The sequence below is a fragment of the Aphelocoma coerulescens genome, chromosome 18 (genome assembly GCF_041296385.1).
Source record: "Aphelocoma coerulescens isolate FSJ_1873_10779 chromosome 18, UR_Acoe_1.0, whole genome shotgun sequence".
Lineage (NCBI taxonomy): Eukaryota > Metazoa > Chordata > Aves > Passeriformes > Corvidae > Aphelocoma > Aphelocoma coerulescens.
In genome coordinates, this window is record NC_091031.1 from 8163016 (window position 1) to 8186480 (window position 23465).

The 23465-nt window shown below is 56.8% G+C and overlaps 1 protein-coding gene, 1 long non-coding RNA gene and 1 other non-coding gene across 4 annotated transcripts; 2 read left to right on the plus strand and 1 right to left on the minus strand.

The window, feature by feature from the left end:
• Window positions 1-1122: 1122 nt before the first annotated feature.
• LOC138119974 (uncharacterized) lies at window positions 1123-4539 on the plus strand. 2 transcript variants are annotated; one of them, XR_011155689.1, is made up of 5 exons: window positions 1123-1307; window positions 2015-2103; window positions 3133-3220; window positions 4173-4292; window positions 4454-4539. It is a non-coding gene; the product is annotated as an uncharacterized lncRNA (long non-coding RNA). The 2 variants fall into 2 exon arrangements; XR_011155690.1 differs by lacking the exon at window positions 1123-1307 and adding an exon at window positions 1347-1790.
• On the plus strand, window positions 1870-1945 carry LOC138120382 (small nucleolar RNA R38). The gene has a single exon (XR_011155842.1). It is a non-coding gene; the product is annotated as a small nucleolar RNA R38 (small nucleolar RNA).
• A 1069-nt stretch (window positions 4540-5608) lies between the features above and the next one.
• On the minus strand, window positions 5609-15932 carry ST6GALNAC2 (ST6 N-acetylgalactosaminide alpha-2,6-sialyltransferase 2). Its single transcript, XM_069032331.1, has 10 exons — window positions 15564-15932; window positions 10283-10375; window positions 10106-10163; window positions 9320-9494; window positions 8413-8578; window positions 8191-8329; window positions 7922-8025; window positions 7685-7768; window positions 7001-7100; window positions 5609-6810 (listed from the first exon to the last, which is right to left on the minus strand). Exons 1-10 carry the CDS (start codon window positions 15686-15688, stop codon window positions 6643-6645), a joined length of 1212 nt encoding a protein of 403 aa, XP_068888432.1. The 5' UTR covers window positions 15689-15932; the 3' UTR covers window positions 5609-6642.
• Between the last annotated feature and the right edge of the window lie 7533 nt (window positions 15933-23465).

A 23465-nucleotide genomic window follows, 5' to 3' on the forward strand; every position in this document is an offset into this window, starting at 1 on the left:
TTTTAAAACCTGCCTCCCGTGGGGACTTAAAGGGCTAATTCTAGTTGAATTAGACGGGTTATATTTGCTTATTTAGGAAGCTAAAAGCAGCCAGGCAGATTGCCAGCCAAATCTTCATGGAGCAAAGGCTGCTGTTCTGTATCATCATCTGCCTTCCTACCAGGCCAAACACTCATTCCAAAGAGGGGCAGGAGGACCCTTGTGTACTCATGTCAGAGGCCAGGACTCTCTGCAGGCTGCTCTTCCCTGCCAGGACAGCATTCAGGCTTTCTGCATCTCGCGGGGGGCACAGAGAGCTGGGGAGCACCTCACAGCCAGCTGCTTGTGTTGGGAGCAGCTTATTTACACCAGCACGTTGGCATCTCTCTCCAGCCTTCTTGCAAAAATTTTTTTTTTTTTTTTAAAGCCTCCTGCAGCCCGTTGAGTCTTTAAGAGAAGCTTTAAGAAACAGCATGGGCCATTCTGGAGAGCAAAGGGAATGTGGGAACCTGGCAACTTTCCATGAGCACACCTCTGAGCCAAACACCCCAAGGGATCGCGAATCCCACACTTTCCAGACATTTCAGGGATGACATTGGGGCTGTCGTCTCTACTCAGACTTGGCTGCTTTCAGATTCCCGTTTGTTGGCTTTCCGTTCCCATCCACTGGAGCTTTTTACCACAAGGATGGATAAGCCTTTGGGGCAAGAAAGTAGATATTAGCAGTTCTTGTTTTTCTTCTCCTTGGTTCTTTCTGCACTTTGTTAATGTTCACACAGATTTCATATAGAAGCTAAATAGAATCATCCATAGTTTCATACATAAGTTACAATTCCATTTATAGTTTCATATACAAGCTAAATAGGATCCTGTGGATTTCCTGTCAGGTTTTAACAGCAAAGGACAATCACAGCACATCCTGGAAGCATCGCACATTCAAAGAGTGGCACATACATTTGCTAACTAATCTCTGACTAATCCCTGATCTCCCACTAATTAGCCCCTTCCTCCATGAGCTAATGCATATTCAGCCTTTTGAAGCATTTGGCGTGCTGAGCACAATCATACATGTCTCCCTAAAGAACAGGGGGCATGAAGAATTAATAAATAATTAGTAAATGCCAGGAATGAGTGGGATGAGGGGGGCAGCAGCTCTGTTTCGTCCTGAGGGACGGGACTACAGTTCCCATCAGCCCCCGCGCCCCAGGGGGCCGGCCTACAGTTCCCATACGCCCTCACGGATCAGGACTACAGTTCCCATGAGCCCCCGCGGCCCACCCCTCTCTCCGCGCGGTCTCTGGGGCAGCATGGCGGCGGAGCGCTGTGTGGTGAGTGGGCACGGCCGCCATCCGCCGCCATCCGCGGGCACGGGGATGCGGGAGGGGAGCGGGGATGGCGGGAGGCTGCGCGGGGAACTCCCGTGCGCCGCCGGAACCGCCCGTAGGGCTGCGGCGAAGGCTGGAGAGCTGCATGGGGGGCGCGATGGTGGCCCGGCCCCCCGCCGTGGTGGATGGAGAGAGCAAGGCCGGGCGCGCTGCGCTCCGCGGGCTCCGGCCCTGCCGTGACGGGGCTGCGCCGGGTACCGCGGGCTGGCCCGAGCGATGCTCAGCTCGCAGCGTTTCACTCCGCCTGTGCTGATTCTTCCTCAGCGACACCTGCGGGACAGCGTTTCATGGGCAGTGCGGCTCAGCCGGGGCGCTGCTGTCGGGGCAGCCTCCGAGCACCGCGAGCAGGGGGTCCAGCGGGCAGAGCCCCCTCGCACAGCCGGGGCCCGGGAGCCGCGTGTAGCCGCAGGTGTCGGTGCCACCCGGGTGAGGAGAGTGATAGCTGCGAGGGCAAGAACAGATTTGCGGTTTGGGGTGGTCCTGCACGCTTTAGCTGCTCTGGAAGCTGAGCTAGTGATGATAAAAGTTATCCCTGTCTGAATTTGATTTTTCCTCTGTGGAAGCGTGACTCTGAGGCTCAGTGTTAGAGACACAAAGGTGAAGGAATGGTTTGTTACCTGAACTAACTCTGTCTCCTTTCTCGGTTTCAGAGCACGACACCGTGTCAAGAAGGGGTAAAAACACTCCTGTGGCTGGGGAGCTGATTTACCCACTGGACTGACAGTGCACCTGCACAATGGTGAGAAACAGCAGCATCTGTCTTGGCACAGTGTGGTTTTTTCTCCTCTTGGTGGGTTATGGAAGAAAGACTCTCTCTGCTGTGTCAAATGATATCCTCCTGCAGCCCTGGGTCTCCTGGGAGGGATATAAAAGCCCAACGGCTTGATGAATGTAATTAAGCCAGTCAAGGCTGTAGCTTTGTCACAGCTGGCACCTGAGTGTGCTGCCCTTTGCTGCTGCAGGGCACAAGCTGAAAAGCAGCACGGAATGAATGGGAATTTTACTGGTGTTGGTGCCCAAGAGAGCCCCTGCTTGTCAGCGTGGTCAGAGATGAGCCAGAGTAGGATTAGAGGTAGGAGGGATTGCATGACAGCCCATTATGGAGACACTTGACACAGCTCATCTCATAACTGTATCTGTCACAAAAATAGACCTAGTGACAGAATAATTGCTCTGTTTGCCTACCTGGAGGTGCTCTGGGACAGTTTCAAACTTGCATCAGGTTACTGGGGTTGGGGAGGTGCAGCTCTCCTGCCCCAGAGGGTCATCCTGTGAAGGACACACCCTGAGGAATCCTCCTGAGGGGATGTCCTAGGTCTGATGAATGCATTTCTCAAGATAAACCCATAGACAAATTACACCATGGCTGGATAGATTATTCTTGTGTGCAGGGAGCGAGTTAGACTGAGAGGTTTCTGGAAGATGATGGGGAGAATGTCAGGTTGAAACAGCTTAAAAGGGTCCAAACCACCAACGTGTCAGAGCTGGTGGGGTTTTTTTCTTAACCAAGGATTTAAATAGCATCCACCTCCCAAAGTTCCTTGTCTGAATGAGACAGCCCCCTGGCAAACAAGCTCCCCTGTGTCTTGAGGGACAGGTTTCTGCTCTGCTAAGTTTGTGAGACCAAATTTGCCTGTCTAAATGGAGAATTTGTCGAATTCTTGCTCTGTGATCCAGTGCTGGGTTTTTTTCAGGAGAGGTGAGGAAAAGAGGACAAACTTTATTTAAATCGCTCGTGCTAACAGTGTTCATTGCAACTTGTATTTAGGAGGAAATGGTCCTGCAGAATCCTGAGGCTGCTCTTGCCCAAAGACAGCTTTGGCCAGAGGGCAGCTGCTACATTGGGCTTCAGGCTGGTAAGAGAATTGAATTCTTCAGTATTGTGTGTTGTTTGTTTTTAATTCATTAATTATATGCCAGGCCTGAGTCACCTGCTGAGTCTAATCTCTGAAGTTTTACCAGGAAAAATCCCAGGGAGAACAGCTGTGTAGCCAGGGGTGGGACAGACACTGAGCCTGTGATGTGCTGTTATCCCTGTCTGACACTCAGCTTGAGGAGGAAAATGTCCACTGAGGCTCAGCTACTTCCCTTAGTGGGTCCCCTGCCCCTTGCAAAGAGCCCACAGGCGTGAGTGGCACCAGTGTGACAGAACCCTTCCCCTGTCCTGCCACCCTGTGATGTGTGACAGCAGCCAAGGGCAGTCCCAGGCACAGCTCCCCACAGCCCCAACACAGCTGCAGAGCTGCTGTTGTCATAGCACAGTTTAGAGCTGTAAAGAGCTTTCAAGTTCCTTATGCAAACAGTGACAGGTTTTAGGGCAGATAAGAAATGCATTTTTTATCTTGCTTGATGTACAGTCACTGAACACACAGGCTGGAACAGCACTTTGTCTTGGGCAGCTGACACCTGCCTTCTGCTAAATGATTTTATGCTTTATTGAGCAGAATTTGGTTTTGTTTGCAGAAGGTCAATAACAGCTTCTGACAGGCTGCCCGGCAGAGCTGGTGACAGGGAGTGTCGTCAGGAGTCAAGATTGGTTTGAGGAAGGGGAGGGAATGGCACCACAAATCAGGCACATGGGGTGCTCTGACAGCACAGCTGTCTTCCAGGCAGGATCAGGCACTGGGACAAGCACATGGAGCTTTTGGCTTCCATGGTGTAACAGGGAGAAGAAAGTGGAGAAGCAGCCTAATGATAAATGGGAAAAGGAAAAGCTACTCGGTGCTTTGAGACCAGAGGGGCAGGAACTGTTTCAGAATGGACTTTTTGAGGAAAACAGTTACAGCCTTGGTTTGTGGTTTTTCCCAGCTCTAGAAGGAAGGTGGTTCTGGACTGAGTGTCACAAGTGACTACTGATACGTCATGTGAAATGGCCACCTGTGTGTAGCCACAGGTTCCTGCTCAGTGGTTGTTGCAGCCACACCATGGGTAAGTGACCACTAAAACCAAAAAGGATGTGGGTGCCAGTGCCAGTGGTTTGGGTGGGAGCAAGGTTTTGTCTCCTGAGACCTCTACTCCAGATTAAATAGTGCAAATCCTGAACCTTCCAGCTGCTCTGACACTGTCTTGTTTCTTTTTTTTCCCCCCAGGACCTGATCTACACGTGGCTGGAGGAAAAAGTGATTCCCTGCTTGCTTCTGTTTCAGAATAAAATAGGTTGTGGAAAATCTTACAAGTTGAAGTTGGGCTTTATTTGGTTATTTTTGTAAAGGTTGGACTCCATGCTCATAAAGGTGCTTTCCAAACTGTAATGATTCTGATCCTTCTTGGACAGAAATGGTTTTGTGCAGGTAGGAAGGATTTGGATTAAAACACTTCCTGAAGTGGCAGTTGTGAGCTTACCCTTCCTAGCAAACCCGAAGACTTCAGTGTCTGCAGATTCTGTCCCAGAAGTAATTAGTGGGAACAATGTGCCAAAACTAACTTATGGCTAAGCTCTGGTGCCAAACGGTTCTTGTGGTGTGCTTGGGAGTACAGCTGTGAGTAAGCCCTTAAAATGGAGTTAAACTCCAGCACCAGGCTCCACCCTTGGCTGGGAATGTCCCTTTTTGAGAGGGGAAAGGAAAGGTGCACCTTGTAGTTCCCAATGTTTAATTCCTGATGCGGTGCCTGTGAGCTGGGTGATTCCAGGCAGGATTGCAGCACCATGACAGCACTGTCCTGCTCTGATGTCACCTGAGGCTTGGCCAGAGCTGGTTGGAGGAGGTTTCAGTGTCTTGGCCAGGGGCTGTGAGGATCAGGCTCATTCGTGTCACAAAAGGTTTTGCTGAGTGTTTGGAAACACAAAACAGGCCTGACAGGCTGCTGTGGTGCCAGTGTAAGGTGGCTCTGATGGGAACAAAGGTTAATTTGAGACGTGGGAACACAAGATGGGCCCCAAGCTAGAGATTACATCTGGAACAGGCTTGGAGCCTAACCTGCATCTGGGAACTGGCTGGAAGCAGCCTCCTGGGAGCTTCAGGGGGTTTGGAGGTTCCCTGGCTCAGGGCCCGGGTATCTTTTACCATCTCTGTACACCAACCTTGTACAGCAAATGGCATTCCAAGTGGAAAAGGGTTGTGCTCAGAGCAAACACATCTCCCAGTCTGAGTCTCCATGATTTAAACCTGTTTCCATCCCCATCCGCCTCTGGAGCTGTTCCCCAGGTGAAGTCTCTACTCCCTGTTACTGCTCCTCTGCTGTGGGAGGTAAAAGGGGGGGAGTGTCTCACTCCACCCAGTTCATCAAAACAACAGAAACAGGAGTTAAGGAAAACAATCATTCAACATTTATGTAATTACAGAAAGTGGGAAATTGTCTTGGATTACACTGCTCCATCTCCACCCTCCAGCCCCACCAGCTGGAGAAGCCTCCCCAGGTGGGTCTCCCTGAGCAGTGCTGCTGTATGAGGGACAGCTGAAAGGTTCAGGACCCTCCTCTCCCTTGGGGTTTTGGGAAGGAAAGTAAAAGAGTGACCATCACTTTGACCCACCTGGTGTGGGGCTGCCTCTCAGAGGGCACCACGGAGTCCCTGTGCAAGAAAAGCCTGACAAACCCAGTGCCACACACACATGGCTGAGGCCAGCATCACCTCCGGGCTGCTCAGAGCCTGGACGTGTTCCTGGTGTCCTGGCTGAGCTGCTGTGACCCTCCTTGTGGCTGATGGCTTTTGAGCCCCTTCCTTGTCAGAAAACACCAGACTTCAAGAAGGGGACAGTGACAGGGCCCACTGTGTGTCTGTCCTGCTGTCTGTGCCACTGACCAGGGAGGCAAACAGATCCTCCTGGAAGGTGGCACACATCCACACAGCTGGCTGGAGTTGGGACTTTTGACAGTCTGGGAGGGAGTTGTCCTCCAAATGTGCCACCTCCTGCCACTTGGCCTCCAGTGCAAGGATTTATCCTGCCTGCTGTGGTCCCACCATGAGCATTTAAGGTGAAGGGCATTTTCCAGCATCCTCTTCCAGCATCATCCTGCCCCTCCTGTGCTCCACAGGGGCCACTACTGCCCCAAAACCACGTTCATGGGGCTGGCAGGGCACAGCCATGTGCTGTGGTGCTTCTGGGTGCCCCAAAGGCCACGTTCAATCACACTGATCCCTAAGGAAATGCAACATTCCTTCACCAGCTTCAGCTTCCCCGTTATCCTCACACCACTGCTGGCTATGGTGCAGCAGGTCTGCTCCGTGGGCTAGCTGGCCAGCTGGGAAGAGCCCTTGGGAGGGAGAAGGTGACCCTCAGGAAAAAGGAGAACAGCCACAAGAGTCCTTGGACTTGCCCCCGTGGGCGACCTCGCAGCCTCAGCGCTGGTAGAGGGTGATGATCCCTGCACGGTGCAGGCTCCTCCACAGCGCTGCCTCCAGCATCATGTCGTGGTTGGCATAAAACACCAGAGGTTTCTTCTCCACCTCGTAGTAGTGGTCTGAGAACTGCTCATAGTTGGCTGTGATGAACCCATAGGCACTGACCTGTGGGGAGGGAAGTGGGGCAGACAGAGGAGGGTCAAGGCTTCACCTCGAGTGGTCCATTACCACCACCACCGCTCCCTTCAGGGACAGGGGACACGTAGGACAGCCACCAGGACACATTGGAGCTGCACAGCAGCCAAAGGGGGGATTTCCTTCTCCCCAGGAGGACAGTGGCCCTGTGGCCCCTTACCTGGTCGCAGGTGTGGAGCGCGGTGAGGAGCATGAGGGCGCCGGTGCTGGGCATGTAGAGGGAGCCGTACTGGGTGTTCAGGAGCTCTGACCACAGGAACCTGGCAGCAACACGGCAGCTGTGGGGGCTCAGGGCTGGCACAGCCCTGCAGCCCCCAGACCCACACCCACCCCGCCCTCTCCAGTGATGCCAGTGCCCAGTAAGGCAGGAGCACTGCGTGAAGCACAGGGCTCGGGCAGGTTCTCTGACAGCTGCTCTAAGGTTGAGCTCATTTGCACAGGGATTAGTAAAAGGCACTTCTCTGCTGTTTGGAACCACCCCAAGCCAGGCACCTGCTTTCATAAAAGGCAGGAGAAGACCATCCTGTTGGGGCCTACCTTTGCTCCTGTTAGACTGGGACAAAATGTAATTTGTTTTGGGGAATGGGAGCAAGGTGAGCACAGGGAGGTGTAGGAGGGGATGTGAGCTGTGCTGCAGTGGGAAGGAATGGCAGGGGGGAGATGCCTCTGCCTTGTGTGCAGACAGCAGGGCAGGGGTGGTTCCAGTGTCTGGGGGAGTCTGGGACTGCACTTTGATGCTGGGCAGCTACTGGTCTGTACTGGAACGAGCAGAGGAGGGAGACAGGCGGTCTGAGCCCAGCCCAGAGCAGAGCCAGACAGCAGCCACAGTGCTCATCACCCTCACCTTGCTGTCAGGTACTGCAAGAAATCAGGATGCAGCAGCTTGAACTTCTCTGCAGATGCCTCCGGTCCAAAATACTTCTGTGGCCTGCAGCAGGGCAAGGAGAAGGGCAGAACTTTGTCATGGGAGTCCTGGAGCTCCTTGGGGTTTATCCCAGTAGGGACAGATGTGGGGTGAGGATGGGTGAGTGATGCCTGCACCACCAGGGATGGTGCTGGGGGATCTTGGGGAGCTACTCACTTGTCCCCCTTGTCCGAGCCCTCGGGCACTGGGCTGCCCTGGATGGCTGATCTCAGCATGATGTAGTCACGGATGTCCGAGGGGATGAAGATGTACTTCAGGTCCTGCAGCAGGGACACAGACGTGGCACTTGCAGGGGGGTTTAAGGACACTGCCCACGCTTGCAGCTGAGGACTGAGGGCTCCCGAGAGGGGGAGAAGGTCTCAGAAGCAAGCCCAGCCTGAAGGGACAATTTGGATCAACTCCCCAAGAAGCCCTCAGGGTCTCACCTTGCCCTGGGGGATCTGAGTGAAGCCGTACTCCTCGTAGGCAATGAGGGAGTTCTTCATGGTGTTCACCGTGAAGCCGTAGAAGGAGACCTTGGTGCCGACATCCTCCTCGAAGCCTTTGATCACGGCACCATTGAGCCTGCAGGAAAAGCGGAGAACATGTGTCCAGGGCTGGCATCTCCCAGCATCCATGGCCCCATCCTGCCTGGGATTCATCCTCACCTGAAGACCAGGTCGTGGCTGTCGATGGCCTTGCCCTGCTGCGAGCCATTGAGGATGCCACCGTTGCCCACCACGGCACAGCGGACACAGCCCCCGGGGAAGGCGGCCCTGTCGAAGAGGTGCCGGTTGGCCGAGGTGTTGAGGAGCTGGAGGGTGCTGCCCACCACTGGAATGGAGTAGGATGTGACCAGTCAGCAGGGAAAAGGTGTGTGTCAACCCCCGTGAGCACGGGCTACAGCACACACAGAGCTGGCACAGCACAGCCAGGAGCAGCACACGAGGAAACTCACACCACCCCCGTGCAGGAAGAGAGGTCTGCAGCTGGGGTATGGGGACACCAGACAGTCCCTCCTCTTCCAGCTTGGTGCCACCTCCTCGTATCTCCCCCTGTTCCTAACTCCGCTCCAAACAGCGGCCACCCAAGGCACAGGGATGTATCCGGACATCTCCAGCCCCAGCCCTGCAGATGCTGCTGCCTGTGGTGGCCACGTCCCCTCCTGACAACATCTCTTTGCAACAGCCACTGGTTCTCTCCTGCTCACCGTTCCCAGCACATCCCAGCCCAGGGATTGAAGCCAGCGGCTGCCGAGGAGAACAGAGAGTGGGTTTGGGGTGGGAAGGGAAACAATCTCCGTGCACAACAATGGAGCGAGTTATCCGAGCTCCTCCGGCCCCAGTTAATAATCATGGACACACTGGAGCCTTTATTCAGGGAAAATGTCACAAGATGCAGCAAGCGGTGTTTGCAAAGCCACACCCTCTGCCCTTTGCCCTGGGAGGTGGGCTGGGGAGAGACCAACATCCCTGGCTCCTCTGCAGGGCTCCTCTGCCTGTCCCACATCTCCGTTCCCTTCCGCTGGGCTCCCCCGTCCCCTCAAGCTGCCCCACATCCCAGCTGGGTCTGTACCTGCGAGGGACAAGCCTTGCCAGCCATAGGGGACGTGTCGTGTCTTCAGCCTTTTCCAGCTCTCCAGGGTGAAGTGCTGGTCCCACATCAGCACGGGGGTGTCGAAGTGGAAGATCTCCCGAAACTTGGGGTCTGCCTTTGCTCTGGCCATCACTGAGTGGAGGCAGGGGCTGGGCTGGGAGGGAGGAAGGAATCCCCATTCAATCTCCAGCCTGGGTCTGCCTTCCCTGTGACACCTGCACCCCTCAGTACGCACCAAGGCGAGAACAAACCCAGGGACAGAAATGCTCCCTGTCCATCACATGTTCTGCTGGGTCACCCAAGCGGGGCACTGCCTCACGCCTCGGTTTCGTGTGGCAAAACAGCCTTTGGCACCCAGCTCAGCGGGGCTGGGAGAACCCGGGCTTACAGAGTCACCTGAGAGTGTGAAAGGTTCAGCACCTTCAGGTGAGGGCACCCCGTTAAAGGGCTCTGCTCTATGAGAACAGAGCAGTGACAGTCCCCCCACCAGGGCCTGGGTCCATCCCCACGAGTCTCCAGCCTGGACTGCTGGCCCAGGAGTCCCAGGGTTTGGAGGGAGTGGGTGATGCTGGCTCCAGCCTCCACACTGGGCAATGGCAGCAGGGAGGCCTGGGGAGGATCACGTGTGGATGGGACAAGGTTGCTCCTCTGTAAACCCCTTCCAGAGGAAGCTGCTCCTCCTCAGCCTCCCCACACAGCTCTTCAAGCAACAAAACCCAGCACAGAGAGGCACCATGGACGTTACTGTGCTGTGCTAATGATTACCTGCTTTCTGCTGGGCTCCGGCTCCTCCAGCTCGGCAGAGGGCTTGAAGGAATTCCCACTGGGATGGGGGAAACATGTGGCAGAGTTAAAAATCCATTGCTTGGGCACTGGGGAGCTGCACAGTGGGCAGGGGGCTCCCAGTTCCTGCCAGGATGGCTGAGCATCTTCCCTCCTTACCTGTCCAAGCTGCCTCCAGGAGCCCACCTGAGGCTGCCGGCTCCGTGTGGTGTCCCTGAGGGAGCCAGGACCAGCGGCTCTGGCTGCAGCAAGCTGGGAGAAGACAAGTGAGGGCTCAGCTGAGGAGGTGACACTGAGCACCCCGATATCCCCCCCACCTGTGAGAGCCACATGACCCCTCCATTTGTCTCCCCTCCACTGCTGCCTGTGCCCACCCACCCCCATCTGCAAGTGGAGAGATGAGGATTTGCAAAATGCAGGGTTTGTGCAGCCACCATCTCCTGGTAGGTCCCATGGCCAGCACTCCCACAAACCAAAAACCACAGCCAGTCCAGTCTGCAGCCTTGGGGGAATCCTGCTGAGACGCCCCTGGCTCTTCCCACCATCCCTGAGTCCCAAGAGGACCAGACTGGTATAAACTGGACAGGCCAGCAGGACACATTTAATTGTTATATTGGAGAAGCAATCAGCAACCGGGGTCTGGAGGCTCTCGGGGTGCATGGGACCCCCTCTGCCATGGGAGTGGCTGGGGCATGCCCTGATCCTTTATTAGTAGCAGGGGCTGCCCACCCTGAGCAATTTGGGGTGCCCTGAGCCCCACGGGGCCAGGCTGAGCTGACCCAGCCCCTGGGTGAGCACTGGGGCGGGGGGTGGGCAGGGTCGCAGCCTGGCAAGCAGGAGTGGGAGCCCACAGGAGGGGAACAGGCTCCCATTCATCCCCACACAGAAAGGCCCTTCAGAGCCCCCCAGCCAGCCCAGGAGGCAGGTGCTGCAGCCAGAAGGGGGGTATTGTGGAGGAACAAGGGCTCCTTGTTACGGGATCTCTGCCTGGGAGCCTGGGGACAGGTAGAGGCAGGTGGGGAGCGGAGCTTCACCCCCTCCTCCCCCCGGCACAACACTGCCTGGCACAGGGGCACAGCAGGCATTGGGTTTCTGTCCCTGCCACAGCCCCTGTCAACACCAGCAGCGCCCACAGCCCTGCCAAGGAATGGATCCAAACCTGTTTGCCACCCAAATCCCGCTCTGTGCCATTCTAGGGGCATGGCATGGCATGGGGGGACAGCCCAGCATCCTGCCTGGGGTCTGGCACTGGGAGCTGGAGCATCACCCCAGGCGTGAATGGAAAGGCAGTACCAAGCAGGTTTTAGTCCCAGCACCTTCCTTGCACCATCCCAGTGCTGCCAGCTTTGGGCAGGGGATGCTGAGGGTGCAGGAGGCTGAGCCCCAGCAGCAGAGCAGGGCAGCTCATAAATCAAGCCTGTGTGTCTTGCCTTGGTGTCCCATGGGAAGTCAGGTTCCCAGCAGGAGCAGAGCCCTGGAAAGCCCCCACCACTCCAAACACAAGGCTACGGCCCAGGGGTCAGCACAGCGTGGCCCCCACCAGCTCATCCCTGAGGCTTATCCTGGGATCATCTGAGCAGGCAGAGAGAGGAGGGAGGGAAAATCCCCAGGAGGGTCCATCAAGATGGGACTGAGCCATCCCAGAGAGATGCAGAGCTGCATCTTTCTGCAGGGCCTTTCTGTTATCCCTGAGAGCATCCAACTAATCCCAGCCAGAACAAACCTGCCTATTCCCTTGGCTTGCAGGGAGCAGCACAGGGTCTGCACACAGCAAGGGCAAGGCCATCCAAGGCTGTACCAGACCTGGTGGTTACACTGGAAGCTGCTCTTTCAGCCCAGGCACTGACAGCACACCCTCCAGAGCAAAGCTCTCCCACACAAGTGTCCCACAGCTCTGGACACTGAGTGGGCTCAGCCCTGGGGAGCTGCCCTGGGGTGCAGGGAGCTCACCCCAGGGAGCTGCCCAGCCCCACGTGCTGCCTCCATCTCACAGTGCAGCTGATCCCCAGCCCATGTGCCTCAACAGAAGAGCTTATCAACACCTCCAGCACCCAACCCACCGACAGACCAGCGGCTGGGGAAACCTCCCTGCTCCAAGCCCAGAGCTGGCTCCTGCAAAGCACTGAAGTCCCTACGTGCAAAGCCCCTGGGGTGGCCATCCACCCCTTTTCTGGCCACAGAGGTGCAGCCCTCCACCAAACCCTCACCCACCATGGCCAAGCTTAAGCTGCATCCAAGCAGCCTCTCCCAGCCCCACCACCTCCCCAGCCCTTTCCATCAGGTTCACAAGCCCCAGCTGCACATCTCTGCCCACCCAGCCCCTCCCCAGCTCTCCAAGCTCTCCTGCTCCTGTTTCTTCCCTTCCCCTTCCCTGCCTCATTCCAGTGCCCGCAGCACAAGGCAAAGCTCTGGGCACTGGCAGTGGGAGGGTGCTGTGCTACTTTCTGGGCTGCCAGGGATGCTGTGGGAGCCCCAGGGGATTCAGCCTGGCTGTGCCCAGGATGGAAGGAGGTGGGCACAGGCAGCCTGGTAGGTTGGCTCCTGCGGACCTTCCATGGGTGCTGGGCCCCACCTCCACGCATGGCCGGACACAGTGGGTGGCACCTGCTCATCATTTCTTCCAGGACTTGTGCAGAACTGATAAATCAGTGCCAGCACCTCCCTGCACTTGCTTGCCAGCTGTGGGTGCTGGAGCCAGCTCCTCAGCACCGCTGCTGCCCAAACCCTGCTGGGAAGGGCGTGGGGCAGCTGGTCCCCCACCAGACAGCGGCTCGGCGGCATGATGGGGAGCCAAGCGCTTTGACGTCACCCGCCAGGATGTGGTGAAGCGCCTCGTGCTGCTTGGTTGACTCAGAAGATGACGACCCTGCCCAGGACCAACCGATGCACAATGGGGCTGCTGGAAGGAGTGGCTGTGGCTGCCCGGGCACTGGCGGTGGCAGCAGAGCCAGCCAAGCCTGGGTGCACTCCCTCACCACCGTGACATTCACAAATATGACGTTTCTGGTCCATGGCCATCCCTCATTTCCGGAAGATAACTCTGTGTGTGAGTGTTGTGAGCACACACTCTGGCCTTATCTTCAGCAAATACTCCCAGGGCTGCACAGAGATGTTTGAGGGAACTCAAACAGCAACAAGAACCCTCTCTTGCTCCGCCTCACCATGAAGGGCTGAGCTCCGGAAGCATCTTTCCCTGGTGCAAAGCCAGAGTGGCAGAGCGAGGCTGGGCAGAGCTCCTTGCTCATCCCATCTGCCCTAACAATAAAGCCACAAGCAGAGCCAGCAGCTCACCAGTGGGGTTTGGGAGAGATGGATGGGAAGGGAGTGGGAGAGGGCTGTGCTCAGCTGAACCCCAGGGGCTCCAGGGATTTGGCTCCCTCCATCCCAGCTCTGCAGGGACCAGGGCATTTTGCCCATTTCCATAGGGCCACCAGCTTTGTGCAGAGCTGGAGGGGGACTCGGCCTTGCTGTGGGGAGCTGGTCCTGGGTTAGGGTCGCAGGCATCCATCAGGGGATCGGCTTCCTCCTGATCCCCTTTGTCCCCCTGTACCTCTGCATGGAGACACTGCTCACACAAACCTTCTGCTGAAACTGAGTCACCTGCACCCACAGGTGAGGACCCTGACCCTCCTGTCCCCTCTGGAGAGTGGGAAGGGAGTGCTCTGTGATGGCACCTCAGCTGTGTGAAATGCCGGCCAGCCCAGTTCCAGCTCCGGACTCAGCCCCACACCCAGGCAGGGCAGCACCAATTCCTCCAGGGACACAGCTCTGTCTGGACGAGCAGCACTCACGGGGTGCCACGTTTGTAAACACAGGGAATCGAAGCCAACAGGCCACACTCTGGCTTGGGCTTAGCTTTAGGGGTTGAATTAAAACCAAGAGGAGGGTCCAGGTCAGCTCTGTGTTACCTCACTCTGGGCCTCTCTCTGGAGCTGGACAAGCTGACCCTTGGTCCCATCAAGGGGCTGTAGCCTGGGTTGACGTTCATGGAAGGTGACCTGGGGCTGCGGCAGGTCTGGGCAGAGTTAGCCTGACATGTGGTGGGGGGAACCTGCTCCCTGCTTCCATCCCATGGGTTTCCTCCACACCCTGCTCTCGGCTGGGTCACAGACCCTGTGCCTGGACAGGAATGAAAACCAGCCGCGACTGGTTTCCATTCCCAGCTGCAGCGTGGTCCTCGGGCACGTTCTGCTGCCCTCATGGGCCCCAGTTTCCCGTCTCGTGGACATCGAGCTGCTCTACACCGCAGCCGTGACTGCCCCGGGCAGCTCCCGGTAACGCTGCCTCTGGCACCGCTGCGCACCGGGCACGGCGAGAGTGGAAAGAGCCGACAGCCAGCCCGGGCTGCTGCAGACACTCGTGATCCACCAGCCCGGCAGCAGAGGGGACCTCTGCCTTGGGATCGGCCAAGGAGAGCTCCCAGCTAGGGAAGGGAGAAGGTCTGAACCCCAGGGCAGCCTAGCCGGCTGCATCCCCAGCAAATCCCGCTGCAAATCTCACCCTGCCCAGGACCGGCTCCGGTCCCCACAGCATCCCCCACTCCCGGGCAGCGCCGGGCAGCTGGGCTCTGTCACACCGATGGCACCCAAAGGCACCCGGGAGGAGGTGAGGGACACACACAGCGCTCTCCTGGCCCATCACCTGATGCTCGCAGGGGACAGGGCAGCTGGTCCCGCAGCCCAAGCGCTGTGCGGGCTCCTTCCCCCGCCCGCTCATCCGCACTCCGCGGGGATCACCGGGGCACCCCAGCACCCCCTCCCGCTTGGCACGGGGGAGGCTCAGGAAGGTGCCTCGGGAGGTTCGGAGGATGCAGGGAAGGCAGACGAAGGGGGAGTTGCAAATTGCTGGAGTTTGGAAAACGCTGCAGCCCTGAGTTCGCGAGCGGTGGGGGCAGCCCGGGGGATCCGGGACTGGGGCAGCCCGGGGGATCCGGGACTGGGGCAGCCGTGCCCTGCCCCTGCAAGGGGGGGGTCGGTGCAGCTCCATGGGGGCCAAACCTCCCCCAGGACAATCAGCCGGCTCCGATCCTGCACCAGCCCGGCGGAACCCGCGGCGGCTCTGGCCGGCAGCTGAAGCGGGTTTGATCCTCACCCTCAGCCGTCCCTTGACTCAGCAATGGTTTCTTCGCATTGTGATGGGCTGAACCCACGCGGGGACCCCTGGAGACCCCCCCATGGCCTCGGAGTCCCGCTCTGGGCAGCCCCGGGCTCGGCTGGTGGCCGTGGGCAGGAGCCGGTACCCAGGACTCAGAGCGGGGGCAGAGCCTGCTTCCAGCACATTTTCCAAACCAGCCCACGGCCGGGGGCAGAGCTGGGATCACCTGCGCTAAGGGGCCCACACCGGCACCCCGATTCCCCGTCTCCATCCCAGCGCACGGTACCTCATGCTGGATTTACAGATCCCTGCCTCCCACCCCTCTCCCATCCCCGTCCCCCCTTACCTGGCTATGATCCTCTGGCTGGTGGGCGCCTCCACCGTAGCGTAGTAGTGAGTGTAGAGGAGCAGGGAGGATGTTAAACCTGCCAGGAGCAAAAGGCAGAGCCTTTTCCAGTGCGGGGACCCCATCCCGGGTAATTCAACCACTGGAGCAGCGCAGGCGAGCGGGAGCGTGGCAGCCGGCCCCGGGCACACAAACTTCCCGGCCCCTCTCCTTTCCCAGCCCGGTAGGCGCGGACACCGCTGTGGACTGGCTCCGTCCCGCCCCGGGTGCCCAGCTGCACTTCGGAGCAGGCTGGGATATTCCTCCGGAGCGGTGGGAGGGAGGGTGTGAGCCGGAGGGAGGAGGCACCAGGCTGACTGGTTCAGACTTGCTGAGAAAAAAAGCACTTTTGAGCTGCTTTTTCTCCGAGCTGGGGATTAAACATTTACCCAGACCAGAAGAGAATTGAGATTTTCTTTTTTTCTTTTTTTTTTTTTCTTTTTTTTTGCCTCCTCCACCCACCCACAGCTCACAAACAGGGCTCCCCTTTCTGTAACTTTCTTGTCCGACTCAAACACGTGCGATCACCGCCGGCTGCACCCACACGGACACCCGGCGGCCCCGCGATATCACCTCCGAGCGTGTCCGCGGGCACCTGCGGTTATTTCATGCGTATGAGAAACTGCAGGCTCTGAAGTCGAGACGGACCTTGGGGTGCCCGATAAGCAGCACCGTGTCACGTACCCGCAGCCACCCGCTGAAGCCGCCAGGAGGGCGCAAATGTGGGGGAGAAGGGGACAAGGGGGGACACCGGTGGGGTGCTGCCACTGAGGAGGAGGGGGGACGTGGTTGGGGTGCTGCCCCCGGGTCCCCGGCCACGTTCTGGCTGAAGGGGTCGCGTGCATTTGCGGCTAACAAAACCTTTCGGGGCTTTGTGGCAAGCTCGACAAAGAGTTTGGGTTGGAGGAAAGGGGAAACGTGTTTGGGGGTAAATTTGTAGGAATTATTTTGGTATTTTCAGAGAGGATGTGCTCCAGTTTCCTTTTTGAAAGAATATCTTGGTGTTATTTTGGTTCAACTCCGAAAGAACCAGCCTGTGAACTAAAGGATATGCATACCAAAATGTTTGTTGCAGCGGGGGAAGGGACTCGGCAAGCAAACAAGCCTTTTCAGTTGAACTGTAGGGATTTTGGGGGGGTTGGACTTTTAGGAAGTGACCAGACTCGGGGAGCAGCACGGTGGTGAGCCCTGCTCCATCCAAACCCTGTGTCCGTGGCTCCCTGAGCACTCGTGTTGTTCCAGGCTGTCACCCACCTCCAGCCCCTCCACAAATACCCTCCTTCATTCATTATTCAGCCCCAAAACCTGAGGCCAAACCTCCGTCCCTGTTCCTAAGTCCCACTGAGCCTCCTCAGGCCGGTGCACTCACTGTGGCTGCGTTTTCTCCAACACTCCTTTATCCCCTCAGATCCAACCACTCCCCGCTTCCTTTCCAGCCTGCCCAGGCAGGTTCAAAGGAAGATAAAAGCCAAACACATTTTAACAGGAGTTTGCTTCAATCTCCACTTGCTTCCACTACTACAGACCCTCCATTGCCAGCCCTGGTCCTCTGGGAATTTTGGCTGTGTGGGGATGGCACCGAATTGGCATCCACAATGTGCCCAGGCTGGGGTGTGAACACAGGAGCAGCTCTGTGCCTGAGGCTGGCAGTGGTGTCAGCGCTGGCCTTGTCCCACTGGGAGAGTGGGCACTGGACCTGGGACACCACAAAGGGATAGTGGCCAGGCTGATTTTAAAGAAAACTTGCAGAGAACCCTCCCTGGGAGCTGTAGCAGGAAGGTCAGCTGGGCATGGGCTGTCTCAGGGAAGGAAAGAGCAGGCAAGAAGCTGGAAGGACAGGACAGATCATCACCATTTGGGCACACAGGGAGAAAATGAAGCTTAATGTCCAGCTGCAGCTAAAGCTGAGAAAGGATGAGCAGGAAGAGGGGGTCACACATACCCCAGAGCAAAAGGCAGCTCAGAGAAATGGGGGTGCATCGATGCAGGGATTTGATGCTTTTTGCCTCTGTCACTAAAAGCTGCTCCCAGCCCTCAGGGCTACAGGCATTTTCTGGAAGACTCAGAGGCAGCAGAGCGTGGTTAAGAGTCTGGGGTCCTGCCCAGAGGTCCCCCAGCCTGGAGCTGTCCTGACCCAGTGTGACTCAGGGTCTGCCTTGTTGGCTCTGACCCGCTGGATGTGCTCCCTGCGATCCGGTGCCCTGGCTCACGTGCTCTTGACTCTGGCCCTTCGTTAACCACAGCTAATTATTACCAACTGCTCAAGTAAGTCCCAAGGGACATAGCAAGGCTTGGCTGCAGATGGATGACCAATGGTCCAGAGGAAGTGACTGGGGAAAGTCAGGAATTTGCCATTTGGAAACATTTATGGCCTAATCATGCAAATGCTGGTGGAGTGGCAGCTTCAAGGGCTGGAGGAGCTGGTTTCTTCACATCTCTCTGTTTCCATGATATATGGTTTTCTACTGTTGGTTTTATTTTCAGCGGGGTGAAAATGAGATGCACAGTTCTTCATCTGCTCCACTTGTTTTGTGCTACAATGCATTTTGGACTATGCCCCAAAATTAAGTGGTGCTTAATTTAGAAGTTAAATAAGTGTGAAAAACCTTTTAGGATGGTAGTTGCCAAATAAAGATTAGGAAAAGAACATAAAAGAAATTACAATGGAAACCAGCAAGTATCATTTTTAGCCTGGGCTTTTTATTCCAGTGATTGCTTCTTGGAAACAGAACCCAATCCCTCCCCATGGCTAGAGAGCACGAGAGGAAAATAAACACATTTTGCACCAGCTGGCTGCCAGCCACAGGTTGGTGGAGGAAAATCTCATGGTCTTTGCCATGATGAACTGTGCAGGTGGGAGAATGAGATCTCCAAAAACCTCCTGGAGGATTTACATATCCAAATTCATTGAGTATGGGTCAGAGGTACATTTAAGAAAGTGCCAAAAATCTGCTCATAGAGCAGGTCCCCGAAAGGCAGAGCCTGGCTGCCAGAGCAGGTGGTTGTGTCACCCCCGGAGAACACGGGGCCATATGGCTGCCTGCAGAGGCACGGCCGTGGCAGCATGAAAAATTCATCAGCAGATGTCCCGGGAGGCCGAGGCACGGCCCCTGCCCGGTGGGGCGGGGAGGGCAGCAGGAGCAGCTCGGCCGCAGCTCCTCTCGCCAGGCTCCCTGCCCGGGGAAATGGGGTCAGGCAAAGCGCCCGCTGAGGATGCTCCCTGACACTCCATGCTTGGATTTGTGGGTGTTACTACAACCTAAGTCAGGAGAAGTGAGCACACGGAGGATGCCTGGAGATGGGGGTGACAGCAAGGTGGTGGCTGCGCTTGGCTGCGGGACCTGAGATGCTCAGGGCAGTGCTCTGCCCTTCTGCCCACACCCCCGTGCTGCAGGTGGGAAAAGGGGCTCAGGGGTGCAGCAAAATGGCTCAGAGAAGGGCAATGAAGGTGGTGAAGGGTATGGACACAAATCCTATGAGGAGAGGCTGAGGGAGCTGGAGTTAATAGGCCTGGAGAAGAGGAGGCATTACCACTCTCTACAACTCCCTGACAGGAGGGTGTAGCCAGGTGAGGGCTGGCCTCTTCTCCCTGGCAACCAGTGATAGGATGAGAGGACATGGTCCTGTGCCAGGGGAGGTTTAGGTTGGACATTAGGAGGAATTTCTTCACAGAAGGGGTTGTCAGGCATTGGAATGGGCTGCCCAGGAAGGTGGTGGAGTCACTGTCCCTGAAAGTGTTTAAGGAAAGACTGGATGTGGCACTCAGTGCCATGGTCTAGTTGACAAGGGGGTGTTCAGTCAAAGATTGGAATCCATGATCTCAAGCCTTTTTCAACCAAATTGATTCTGTGACTCTGTGATCTTTGTGCCAGTGTGGCAGGATGTGGCCCATGAGGGAAACACACCCTGTAGTCCCCTCCTGCTCCTCCCCAAAGCAGGAAGGTTGTTGGGAGAAGCCATAGGCTGAGGTGGCAGGTCGGGACCTCAGGGGCAGTGGCAGGACGTGGCTTAGGCTGGCTCATGTTGGCTTGCTCCCCGTGGCCCTGCTGGTCCAGCCCAGCTCTTATCACAGGTGCCTGCACATGGCAGAGCCCTTGGTCCATGGGCCGCTGACCAGGGTCCAGATAAGCCAAACACACAGTTCAAAGGCCATCCCCTCTCCACTGGCATGAGGCAACCTGGGAGGTGCTGAGCTATGCCCTGAAGGGGTGCAGAGCTAGGAAACACCTCTGAGAAATTAGGGTGACAATGCAAACTGCTGCCTTCCTCCTTCTTGCCAGCTCTGGGCCAAGCAGAGCAGATGTGGGCTTATCTCCCAGTCCCAGAGGTCTGCTGGGGTCAGGCCAGGCTCTGTCCTCAAAGCTGGGGGGATGGGACACCATGTTTGAGGGTGGGTGGGTGACCCAGCCCCTTGTCCACCCACCTGTGTGGTCCTATCTGACACTGCATGGCTGCCGTGGGGGGGATGGAGGGAGTCTTGGGATGTCCCCAGGACTCAGAAAGTGTCTTCCCAGAATTTACCAGCCCGAGGGCTGGCCAGGCCAAGCTGGGAAAGCCCTGCAGCACCCAAGGTCCTGTTGCTCAGCCTCGAAGAGGAGCCCTGCTGCACCCCCTGGAGCTGTTTACTTGCAGGTCCCTGCTCCAGCCCCTGGAGCTGAGGGCTCCTGGCAGCTCAGCTGGTGCTTTTTGCACAACAAAGCCATGGGCTGCTCCTTTATCTTGTTCTCCCTCCCCTATTATCAATAGTTTTTCTGGTCCAACTGGATTTACCTGCTACCACATCCCCACGAAAGGGAGAAGGTCCACACAGCGGAGAACCTCTCACCCTGCTCCAAACCTCTCAGCAGCTGAGGAACATAAACAGCACCTGCTAAGTCCCCAGCACAGAGCTTTTTGTGCTGACCTGGAGCAGGCACATACCTCTGCCACACTCCCACAGCATCCAGCCAGCCACAGAAGCTCGAGAGTAACATATCCAGAGGGAACACCTCCATGCTGGGAAGCTGGGTGCTGTTATCCAGCTCTGGCTGCTCTGTGCCTCAGTTCCTTGCCTGGGAAGGAAAGAGACAGGAGTGACAATATGGATGTGCCACCATGGCACAAGGCTGCCTTGGAGCTGTGTGTGGCACACACAGTGGCTCCCTCCAGCACCTGGCTGGGTTTGGGGTTGGCTGCTACCTCTAGAAAGTACCTTGAACCCCAGGACATGGTGCAGAGCCCACCTTGTCCCTTCTGGTAAGGCCAAACCCAGACAGGATCCAGAGAGCAGGGCTGGACTGACCAGGAGCAGGGAAGAGATGGGCTCTGCACCACTCACTTGTACCCAAGATGCATCCCTGTCCCCCAGCAGGTCCATGTCTGCTTCCTCCTGCTTCATCCCCAGTCGAGGAGCTGTGTGAACACACAGCAGGACAGGGTGGTCTCTGCTTCTGCTGTACAGGTGAGCAGTCACACTGAAAGAGGGAAGAAGAGGAAATGAAGCAAAAAATTTGAAGCCCTGCCAGAAAGGTGACACCATGAGAGCTTCTGGGTGGCAAGTGGTTTTGGTTTCTGCAACCTGGTGGGGAATATTTAAAGGCTGTTAACTCTTGGGGAACTCCAGGAGATGTCTGGCACAGCTGTAACAACAGTTCATGGTACTTGCCAAGAGCTTTTGAAAAAAGCAGGGCTGACAAAACAGCAACTTCTGGACATGCTGAGGCACAGTGGTGGATTTATCCCCCAAATCAAACGTCTTCGTTGAAATCCTCCAGCCCCCAGAGCTCCTGGCTGGCACTGGGTATTGTGTCTGTGCAGGAGGAGGAGTTGCTGTGTCTGAGCATCCCTCAGGATGTCAGACCTGATCCCACCATCAGTCCCGCTGCTTGTGCTGCCTTCAGCTCCGTGCCATGCTGCAGGAGCAGAGGCCACACCTTTGCACACACCTTGTGACTGCAAGGTACCAAACCTCTGTTCCATGTGTCCCTCCACACCCCAGGGAGCCCCCAGGCCACAAACTGCCGGCACCTGCAGGGCTGTGCCCAGCACCGGGACACGTTGGCAGATCAGGATGCGCCAGACCCGGCACAGTGACAGATCCCTGAACAGGAGCTGCCACCTGGTGGCACAGGGACAATCTCGATGTCGTGCCAGCCACAGAGACCTGGATTTTGGGGTGGCCCTGCACCATGGCACTGGCTCTGCCCAGCGGCACTGAGCAGGCTGGGGCTACTGCGGCAGAGCCTGGCAGCGCTGCTTTCACCCTGGGACACTGACCCTGCTGGGAGCTTGCCCAGTCCTGAGTCCTGGCTCTTGCCAAGCATGCTCCAGCTGTAGCTGCTCTCCACAGGCTTCATTCCATTAGTTTTTGCCAGGCTGGAAGCTGGCCGGGAAATGCCACCTCCAACCCCGCTCAACTTCCTGTGGCCACTCCAGACCCGATGCCACAAGATCAGGTGGCTCTGGTGAGGCACAGCTGGACTTGTGCTCCAGGGGATGTGTCCCAGTGTGTGCCACACCTCGCCAGCCCCCAGAGGGACGGGATGCCTTGGTGCAGGGGGGACAGAAGCTAAGTGAGGAGGTGAGGGGGACCATCAGATCAGAGTCACTTTCCTGGGATCAGAAAGGATGTGGCTTTGAGCTTGCTGGGAAACTCCAGACCACAGCAAAGGCCCTTCTCCAGCCAAGATTATCCCTGATAACATCAAACTTTGTCAGCTGTGTTGAGCGAAAATCCTGGTGGGAACAGGCTCTGGGGAAAGCCTCCTGGGAAGTTTCCTTCCCTTGACTCTGGGAAGCCTCAGCACTGGGGAAAAGCGTGGGCTGGGGGCTGTCAGCCCATCCCCAAAGCCTCCTCACCCACTGGGGAATCCTTGCTCAGTGGGACTCAGCCCCTTCCTGCTTCCCAAAGGATAGGGAAACAAAAGAGGAGGAGGGGGAAGGGAAAGGTCTAAGAGAAACTTCTTCCAACTTCTCGGGAAGAGAAAAGCTCTATTCAGGCAGGAAGAATACCCGGTGGAGCTGGTCACTAAGCAACCCACAGCAATGTGGTACGGCCTGAGGGACAGGCAAGGAACAAAACTGCCTCATTGTCCACCCACAGCCCATCAGAGAGAGCCTCCAGGGCGTGGGGACAGGGACACCCCCAGGGACACCTGGGGACAGGGTGCACAGCCACCACGAGGGGCTGAGACGCCCAGCAGAACCAGAGCTTCTGGGTGCAGCCGTTTCTCCTTAGGCAGCTCTGGATGGTGACCAGCCTCACTCAAGCTTCCCTGTTTGCTGCTCAGGAAAGATTTCTGGTGTGCTCCAAAGCCCATCAGGGCTCCATCATTCCCCACAGAGGCGCAGGACAACTCCCTGCTCCCACCGACACGGCGGGCTCGTATGGGCAGAGCAGCCAGGCACAGGCTAGACCCTCTCCAGAGAAGCTGAATTCTGCATTTAGATTCTCAGTGTGGGGGGTTGTCCTTCACAAACAAGCTCAGTGAGACATGAGAAATTACCCGGCCTCTCTGCAGCACAAGGAAAAAGGGACAAAGGAAATCAAGCCTGACGAACCCTGCTGACAGTCCCTGCTGAAATGCCTTCCTGGGAGCCCACAGAGCCCCTGGAGATGCTGCTGCCCCCAGCAAAAATGCTGCTGAAATAGAAAAACACAACCAAAGCAGGTCCAGTGAGTGTGCAGCTGGTTAATCCCAGGGAGATGCACTGGACCTGCTGGGACACTGGAGGTGGCTTTTTGCCTGTGTAGTGTCATGGGGGAAACATCCAGCCCTTCATGCATTTGCCTTGAGCATCTGATATACTTGGAGAGCAGTTGCTGGGACAAGGACAAACTCGCCAGGTGCTCACCCACTTCCTCAGGGAGGTGTTTGGCCAGTG